Source organism: Nuphar pumila, chromosome 16 (assembly GCF_984573655.1).
Source record: "Nuphar pumila chromosome 16, dmNupPumi1.hap1.1, whole genome shotgun sequence".
Classification (NCBI taxonomy): Eukaryota; Viridiplantae; Streptophyta; class Magnoliopsida; order Nymphaeales; family Nymphaeaceae; genus Nuphar; species Nuphar pumila.
The window spans coordinates 78,629,280-78,638,397 of NC_143264.1; the positions used below are offsets into that span (position 1 = coordinate 78,629,280).

General features: G+C 37.8%; 1 protein-coding gene across 2 annotated transcripts; it reads left to right on the plus strand.

Annotated features, from left to right (window-relative positions):
- The first annotated feature begins 916 nt into the window (after positions 1-916).
- LOC149813740 (chaperonin CPN60-2, mitochondrial) lies at positions 917-8,422 on the plus strand. Of its 2 annotated transcripts, none has more exons than XM_089991608.1 (18): positions 917-1,106; positions 1,186-1,210; positions 1,309-1,440; positions 1,550-1,709; positions 3,219-3,394; positions 3,494-3,589; positions 3,675-3,779; positions 3,891-3,977; positions 4,055-4,144; positions 4,297-4,377; positions 4,500-4,568; positions 4,795-4,872; positions 5,004-5,099; positions 5,342-5,441; positions 6,615-6,718; positions 6,816-6,921; positions 7,008-7,086; positions 8,110-8,422. In XM_089991608.1, the coding sequence occupies exons 1-18, from the start codon at positions 1,069-1,071 to the stop codon at positions 8,213-8,215; spliced, it is 1,728 nt and encodes a 575-aa protein (XP_089847734.1). In that variant the 5' UTR covers positions 917-1,068; the 3' UTR covers positions 8,216-8,422. The 2 variants fall into 2 exon arrangements, with proteins under 2 accessions (XP_089847734.1, XP_089847735.1); XM_089991609.1 differs by having other exon boundaries at positions 932-1,106; positions 1,293-1,440.
- The last annotated feature ends 696 nt before the right edge of the window (positions 8,423-9,118 follow it).

Genomic DNA, 9,118 nt, shown 5'->3' on the forward strand with positions numbered 1-9,118 from the left:
GTGGTGGTGACGAAGATAAGGCAACGTAGAGGAATAAGAAAGATTTTGATAGGAAACACTCGTGCACCCCCTCTTCCATGGAGTGTTTCATAGAAACATTCTCTTTTGTTTGAAAAGTCAAAAAAACAGTACAGTTTCCGACTTCGGTTTACTTTTTCTACGTATTTTTAACTTTCAAACATGCCCTTTAGAAAAACTCTCGCAACGAAAAATTTGTTTGAAAAAGTCAGAAAATCCATACTAATTTTTATTTTGCACAACTTTTCCTATATCTTTCTCGCTTCCAAACGTGCCCTATATGTGTCCTGCTCGTCATAAAAAAAGATAATGATTACATGGTTTGCAACATTGTTAAATGCCTTTACATTATTTTCAGCTGCATGGTGGTCCTTCAGAGACCTATCTGACAGCCATCGATCTCAAGATGGGAACGGTGTTCATTTTCGGAAAATGCCAAGATGGATGGTTGGCAGTAGTGGAGCTGCATGCTCAACTTGCTACACCACGGCAGGACCTCGACCCAAACATTTTTGTACACATTGTTTGTGAAAAATATAGATTTCATATGCTTCCTAAATTATGTGAATTGGGTTTTGGCTTTCATTTTCTTGACCAGAGATATAACCTGAACTTGGACCGTGGGTTCAGGTGCATTCGATGGGTGAGATACCCGACCCATTGACAGAAATGAATGTTGGTTTAGGAATTTTAGGTCGGGAGAAAGGTCATTTGATTATCCAGACCCGAACCACCGATCCGGTTCGATCCGTTTCCTGGATTTGGAGGGAAAGCTAGCATAATGTGGTGGTGAGAAATGGGCGTACAAAGAAAACCCTCCTAAAACCCTAATAGAGGCTTCTAGACCCTCTCCTCTTTTGTAGAATCTCCCCTGTCCCCGCCACCCCACCCTCTATAATTGCACCACCACCATCCCCCAAGGGCTCCTGTATCTCTCTGCTCTCTCATTCTCTCGCTGTCATCTTTGTGGGCTCTTTCCTTCAAACAAACACTACCACTCTCCTCTTCCTCCTCTTCAAACGCTAAAACCCATTCTACCCTCTTCACATAATGTATAGGGCAGCATCCAGCATAGCCTCAAAAGCCAGGTGCATCTCTCTCTATCTCTCTATAAAAAGGTTGGTTGTTCTTAAAACTTATAGTTTCTATTTTTTTGTTGTTGTACAGACTCGTTAAGAGCACCAATGGTCAGGTAGGGTCATTCTTCCTATGCTTATTTTCAATTTGGAGCAATAACAGTTGATGAGGATTGTTTATTGTTAGTCTTTTAACAGTTTTCTGCTTGATCAGATCGGTAGCAGATTGAGTTGGAGCAGGAACTATGCAGCGAAAGACATTAAGTTCGGCATCGAAGCCCGGGCATTGATGCTCAAGGGCGTCGAAGATCTCGCCGATGCTGTCAAGGTTACCATGGGTCCTAAGGTACCGACAATGCTGAAAGCTTGTTCGTTGGGTTCTAATTGTGTTTTGAATTTCCTTTCCTTTTCGTGGGTTGCATTGAATTGATTGTTTTGTTGGGTTCTTTTCGAAGGGCCGGAATGTTGTTATAGAACAAAGCTTTGGCTCGCCCAAAGTGACAAAGGATGGTGTTACGGTTGCAAAGAGTATTGAGTTCAATGATAGGGTCAAGAACATGGGTGCTAGCCTTGTTAAACAAGTTGCCAATGCCACCAACGACGTCGCAGGAGATGGTAGGGTTCTTGTTTAATTGATTGGAGTTTTATCTTCGTTTATTCGATTCTTGGTGGTTTTGCAGTTCTATTTTGTTTGAGTATTTAGCATTGCTGGTTTTAATTCAATTTCTTTAACCGGCCACTTCTGTGATTTTTGTAGATTTGTTTTTCCTGTAGATTTTTTCTGTTAACGCTTGTTGAGTAGATTGGATGCCATTATACTTATTTTAAGGAACCATTTAGTGCCTAGTTTGATCTCATGGTGCTATAAGTGTCATGAACTCTCTATTGTGTTAAATGCGGGATTGGACAGGTAGTAATCATATGGATTTACTTGTTACATAATAGCGATTTACTTTCTTCTCTCCCATTTAGCTGATTTGGTGGTGTCCATATATGCATTTGTTATCAATTATTTGATATTTTTCTCTTGGGCTCTTTGTTATGATGCTTTTCAATTATGGGCTATTACATTAGCCCTCAAGCGACTAGTGTTGATGTACTTCACTTTTCTGAATTGTGGCACTCGTTTGTTTGGCAATATCGCTCTATCTGGTGTTACTATTGCAACTTTACTGTTAAACATGTTACTTGTATGGTTATTGGAGGTTAGTAAGTGATACACTATTCTTGAGTGACCCTCAATGTTGTTTGGTTTTGTTTTTTCAGTATTCAAGTGCTTCCATTTGTATAAAAACATGAAGATATTCTGATGGTATTTAAGCAACATTTTAGCAGACTTCATTATTTATGCAAATTGGGCTGTTTTGTCCTACTCAATAAAAGTGGGGAATAAACAGTGAGCAAGAGAACTGAGTGGCACTTAGTTCATCCACTGAAGCTAGAATCATTATTCATTGGGGAAGATTGTTGGACATAAGCATATGTGTACACTAAAACGCGTGTATGTTTGTGCACACATGTACACGCATGTCTCTGTGTGTGTGCACTCATGATAACACGTCACATTGGAAGTTCATGAGACATATCTGGTTCTATTTTAGTCTATAACACAAAATTAATGGATTTAGTGCTAAAGCTGTATTTTTGTACTGCAGACTGCCTGTCCAACATCAGGGATAGATGAAAAAATAGAATGTTTGTGTAACTACAGAATCATAAACACTCAATATTCTACATGTGATAGCGTTCATACATTATTGACATGTTGAGCGAAAAAGAGAGTGATCATGTTAGTGAACAATTTGGAATGCTAAAATATCATGACATGCCATTGGCTCTGACTATTTTATAATTCAAAGAGTCCCTGGGTGGTCTGATGGCAAAGCTAACTCTTCATTTCATTGTTGTTTTATAACAGTTTATTTTCTTGTTGTGATTGCGTTTTCATGGTAATGTGAATTTTCCCTTTCACAGCTGCTGCTTTACCATTGTTAGTGTTATGTAAACTTGGTGGGTTATGTGCTTTAGCTTTCTCTTTATCTTCCTTTGTCTAGAAAAACTATTAGTTGCTAAATATCTGCAATTATGGGGATATATTAATTTTGAAGGAAAGCTCTGGTGCAGGTACGACATGTGCCACCATTTTGACAAGAGCAATCTTTGCAGAAGGCTGTAAATCCGTGGCAGCAGGGATGAATGCCATGGATTTGCGGAGGGGTATTTCTATGGCAGTTGATGATGTAGTCACCAACTTGAAAAGCTGGGCTCGAATGATCAGTACATCTGAGGAGATAGCCCAGGTTCATGATAGAGTGTTCCATTTTCTATGACTTTTTCTACAGTGAACGGTTTGTTTTTTCCTCACAAAGCTAAAGTATTGATTGTCCCTATTTTTGCAGGTGGGCACAATATCATCAAATGGAGAAAGAGAGATTGGTGAATTGATAGCCAAGGCTATGGAGAAAGTTGGCAAAGAGGGTGTTATCACTATTGCTGTAAGATTACCTGACTTCTACAGATGATGCAGATGCTTCCCTTTCACTATGATGCAACCATAATTTCCTAGTTGTCGGTATGCAGGATGGGAAAACTTTGTTAAATGAACTGGAAGTTGTTGAAGGAATGAAGCTTGATAGAGGTTATATATCACCTTACTTCATCACTGACCAGAAAACCCAGAAATGTGTAAGTGCATTAGTTATGAGTCTGATACTTCCTTCATCAGTAGTTAATAAGCGCTTCCAGTGATACTGAGGATTCTGTTGGTCCAATGGTACCATATTTGTTTATTTGCAGGAACTTGAAGACCCCCTTATTTTGATCCATGAAAAGAAAATTTCCAGTATAAATGCAGTTGTTAGAGTGTTAGAGCTAGCACTGAAGGTATGATCCTTTTGAATTGATCGCTTTCTGTTTGTATTATTTTGAATGTTAACCATTCTTTTTTTTGTATGCTTCAGAGACAGAGACCTTTATTGATTGTTGCAGAAGATGTAGAAAGTGATGCACTAGCTACCCTTATCTTAAATAAGCTTCGGGCAGGCATAAAGGTCTTTTCTTTTCTACTTGCTATTTTCTATTGTTCACCTTTTTCACTTCTCTCCTCCACGCATTCATTTTTTTTGTAATACTGATAATGCTGGTAGTTTAATTCCTGCTTCCTCATTGATCTGATAAAGCATTTTTTGTTATGCCTTTAAAGGTTTGTGCCGTTAAAGCTCCTGGGTTTGGTGAAAACCGGAAAGCAAGTTTACAGGACCTAGCTACTCTGACTGGTGGTCAGGTTTGTCATTTTTTCTAACTTTCTACTGTTCTTTTGGATATTTGTTGTTCACTGATTTTGGTTTCCTGCCTTTTCTTATATTTTTTTCTACCTTGTATATCTGATATTCTGTTCTTATGCAGCTTGTAACTGAAGACCTAGGAATGAACCTTGAAAAAGTGGATTTGGAGATGCTGGGTACTGCTAAAAAGGTGTGTTACTGTCATTTGTGAAAGATTTTTGAGCTATTTAATTTAGGAGATTTTTTGTTTTCCAAGTTTCTTGGCCTTGCAAAATCTTGGTAATTGCATGGTTAATCTAGCTTGGGTTGTTTTTGGATTTATGGAGTACTAAATGTTTTGGGATTATGGTAGATCTTGTGCTTTGTATTCTATTATACGTTTGGTCATGTTAACAATGTTAGTCTGTTGATATTAGGTAACTGTATCTAAAGATGATACTGTTATTCTTGATGGAGCTGGTGATAAAAAGGCGATTGAGGAAAGGTGTGATCAGGTAATCTTCTTTTGGCTTCATTTTCATTTCCCAAGTATAAGGTATTTTTTCACTTGAGACCTGGAGGAATTTTGTGGTTTGTTGCATGCCATGTTCTTTTGTTTGATGCTCATGCTTGTTGCTTCTGGCAGTTGAGAACCTCAATAGAAGCAAACACTTCTGATTATGATAAGGAAAAGTTGCAAGAAAGATTGGCAAAACTTTCAGGAGGGGTTGCCGTTATAAAGGTCAGGCGTAATGGTCATGCAGTATTTAGTGGGGATTATTGTTTTGATCAACTAATGTTTTTTTATTCACTTCAAAATTTAATGTTCTTTGGTTCCTTTGCTAAAATTTGATTTGCTGGACCAGTCTTGCTGATTGTACTAGGTTGTTGGAACTAGCTTCTTTGTGTTTCAATTGATGCAATTTGCTGTATACTAAAGTTTTCCCTGTTTGCAATTTTGTCTATATTTTTCTTTACATGAAGATTGGAGGAGCTAGTGAAGCTGAGGTTGGAGAAAAAAAAGATAGAGTAACCGATGCTCTGAATGCAACAAAAGCAGCTGTTGAAGAGGGGATTGTGCCAGGTTAGTTGATGCTTACAACTTCCTATGGATGCCTGAACACTCCCTGAAACCAAACTCTTGACTCAGGTTACTCAGCTTTGATTCTGGGTCTCTGTTGTTGTGATCCTAAATAAGCCACTGACTTGGGAAGCTTGATTCTGTTGACCTGATCTGTGTCAAGTTGCACCAAAGTTGGTGAGTGAGCTAACAATTTATCGCAACCCTTAGCTGAAATGCTGGTTGCCAGTTTTTAAAGATTCCAAACATGCCTTATGCATTATTCAGATCATGGTCACAAATATTATTCTTGGGAATTTCTCTGCAAGAGAATATCTCAGGGATTTTTAAAAATCCTGTTTTTCTAGGGAAAATCTTGGTATATTATAAATGGGAAAAGTAAATATGTAGGAACAAAATATTGTATGTTAAAACTCTAAAATATTGTTAATAAGGATGTATTAGCTTGGATAGAAATGATTGGAGGAGAAGGATTCATGTGGAAGACCCAGAATGATTTTCTTTTTTGGTTCATATCGCCGACCCCAATTGTTTTGGGATGAAGTCATAGTTGTTGTAAGGATGTATTAGCTTGGTTGAGTGGGTAAGATATTAGAGAAGAAATAAGTTGGATAAGATATTACAGAGAATAGTGCCATATTAACCATGACAAGGAGGAAGCGGCCCCTCCTATGACTATTTAAGAGACCCACATTGCTTTTAAGTTTTAACATTTAAAGAAATGTTGTTGGTGTGCAGCTTCCATTTGCACACTTTTGATATGTTTTTAATGTTCTTCTATGGTTTGGAGAGTTTTGTAAGTGGGAGAAGGTATGAAACTACTCTTTTATATAAAGTTTATTTTTTCAAATTCAGTGTACTTTGACTTGCGATAATATCATGATAGATTTTAAAGAGGTGAGCACTTCTTTTGATATTTCTTAATGTTCTCCTATTGTTTGTTGATCTTGAAGTGACAATAAGTATGAAATTACCCATTCATGAAAATTTTATATTTTCAAATTCAGTATTTATCCTGATGATATCACGAGATATTTAAAAGTGGCATGAGTAAGTTGATTCCTTGCTTCCCGCTTATGAATTTTAAAATACCTCTCTTTTAGCTTCTGCTTCTTAGTCTGGCAACCTTGTTTGTGACTATGATTTAGACAACTAATCGATTGCTTTCTATTGCAGGTGGTGGTGTTGCACTTCTTTATGCATCAAGGGAGCTAGAAAAATTGCAAACTGCCAACTTTGACCAGAAAGTCGGGGTTCAGATCATTCAGAATGCCTTGAAGGTATGATTTGCTGAGGATGTTGCGCCTGAATTGGTTCATGATAGTCTAATAATTAGCTTAATGTTTGAAACCTAATGCCTGAAATCTTGTAATACAGACTCCTGTCCATACAATTGCGTCCAACGCTGGAGTTGAGGGAGCTGTTGTTGTGGGTAAGCTGTTAGAGCAGGATAACCTTGATCTTGGATATGACGCTTCCAAAGGTATGCCTTTTCTTTTTGTCTTAGAACACTGGAGAGTTTTCATGCTTGGTAAAGCTCAACTCAGTCTGTTCACAATGTTGAACCAGGTGAATATGTTGACATGGTGAAGGCAGGGATTATTGATCCTGTGAAAGTAATTAGAATTGCACTGGTGGATGCTGCAAGGTATACGTCTTAACCTGCTTTTTATATCTACTTGCCTGAAGAGAAATCTGTTGGACTGCTAGTCTTTTGCAGCTAATAGAAACGTCTGGATTTTGTCGTTGCCCTTCTAATACTTAGGTGACAAGCAAGGCCATTTTCATGATTATCACTAGTTTTACTTCTTGAAAATGCGCCTTTGTGGTTATTCATAGATGTAAATAGGATCTTCCATCCAGATTTTGAATACCAGAGGCGCAGAAGCACTGACAGTTTTTTGACTTGCACATCAGTTTCTCTCTCTAAAATCATATATGTATTGAGGCACGAATGTACTGCACACGTGAGTCTTTCTAGTGTAAGAATGTGGTCTTGATCATCTACGTGAGTTTCCATGCGCTGGAAAATGGACTGAAAGACCGAGATTTTGTGGAACTGATAAAACAGCATATAACACTGGTATTTTCTTTTAAAAAAAACACTGGTATTTACACAGTTTCATTTGCTTGCAACAGATTTTCCATGCTCTACCTATGTTTTGAACTAGTAGAATCAACTTAAAAGAGAATTAGTGAGTAAAAACGATAGAGTAATAACTACAGTGTACATGCATGTGCGGATCACTGAAAACATTTGTTATACGTTTAGTTGTTTGTAAGATGCTCATGTTGTCTGTTAAATCTTCTAAAATGATAACAAAACCAGAGAAATAAAGTTGGCGTATGATAAGGTGCATATTATTTTTGGTTATCTCATATGTCATTTATGAACTCATCGTCGTCGTCATCATCATCATCACGCCCTTCCAATTACATGGGGTGGCTTTATGGGTCCTATTTTTCAGTTCCTTTTTATATCTAGTGCAACAACTTTCATCGTCGTCGTCATCATCATCATCACGCCCTTCCAATTACATGGGGTGGCTTTATGGGTCCTATTTTTCAGTTCCTTTTTATATCTAGTGCAACAACTTGCGTGAGGAATTCAAAACCATAGTATTTTAGTTTACTATAATGGCATGTATTTTTTCTTTTTGGCATAATGCAGTGTATCTTCTTTGATGACCACCACGGAGGCTGTTGTGGTTGAGCTCCCCAAGGATGAGAAGAGTGCACCGTCGATGGGTGGTGGCATGGGTGGCATGGATTATTAATTAAATAACGGTGCTGCACTAAGTTAAATATCTCATGTGGTTTTTCTCAGCTGTCTTTCTATTCTCACCATTTTAGGATTGGGGGATGAACTTTGAATTGTAAGAAAGAGGCGGCATTTAGGAAAATTTGCGTTGCTGTAATAGCTAGCTAGTTTCCATGTATCAGCTCCTGGTAAAGAGAATTAATTGTTGGGTTGCTTACAAAAATCTCTCTGCATTTTTTTGTCTCCTGTTACTGTGGTTTATTGTTTACTTGCTTCGGTTCGGTTGTTTGAGCGTAGAACTCTCTCTCCCTCCCTCTCTCTCTCTCTCTCTCTCTAAATTCCATCAACCATTTCAATAATCTAAGGTCTCGGATCCAGCCATGTGCAAGATGTCTGTGAGTTCCATGTGAAAAATGTCAGGCCCCCTAGTTCTTTCTCGTGGAGCCATTAGTTAGAAAAAGACTTATTTTGAACAGAATGATGGTACAGTCCTTGCAAAATGGTGTGTTTCCTTAATACTAATTTGCTGAAATTTCCTGCTTATCCAAAGTATTTGATTCCTGACTTTTTAGGATATTTTTGCTCTTGGCACCTGTTGACTGAGGTGTATGATGCTACAGGAAGTTTGCAACTTTTCAATAAAAAAAGATTTGAATGATTATTTTGTGAACCTCATGAATTTCCTAGAGCTAACTTTTATCCTAACAAAGGAGATTTGTATATCAAACATTCATCTCTTGAGGGTTGCAATTTTTATGTGGACATTTTTTAATTGAAAGGTTCTAGCTCAGCATGATCGTCTCGTGCATTTGCAGCAGTTCCAAAATTTGTGTGTACATCATATGACTTTTGCAAAGATACTCTTCAAGGAGCTTCGCAATTGTCTCGACAAGTTGTGAATGTCCTTGATGTTTATACT

Bases quoted from the DNA above. Each gene is read 5' to 3' on its own strand.
- LOC149813740 (XM_089991608.1), top strand. From the start codon at position 1,069: ATGTATAGGGCAGCATCCAGCATAGCCTCAAAAGCCAG. The intron at 3,395-3,493 runs GTTCATGATAGA...CTATTTTTGCAG, and splicing joins CATCTGAGGAGATAGCCCAG to GTGGGCACAATATCATCAAA. The intron at 5,442-6,614 runs GTTAGTTGATGC...TTTCTATTGCAG, and splicing joins TGAAGAGGGGATTGTGCCAG to GTGGTGGTGTTGCACTTCTT.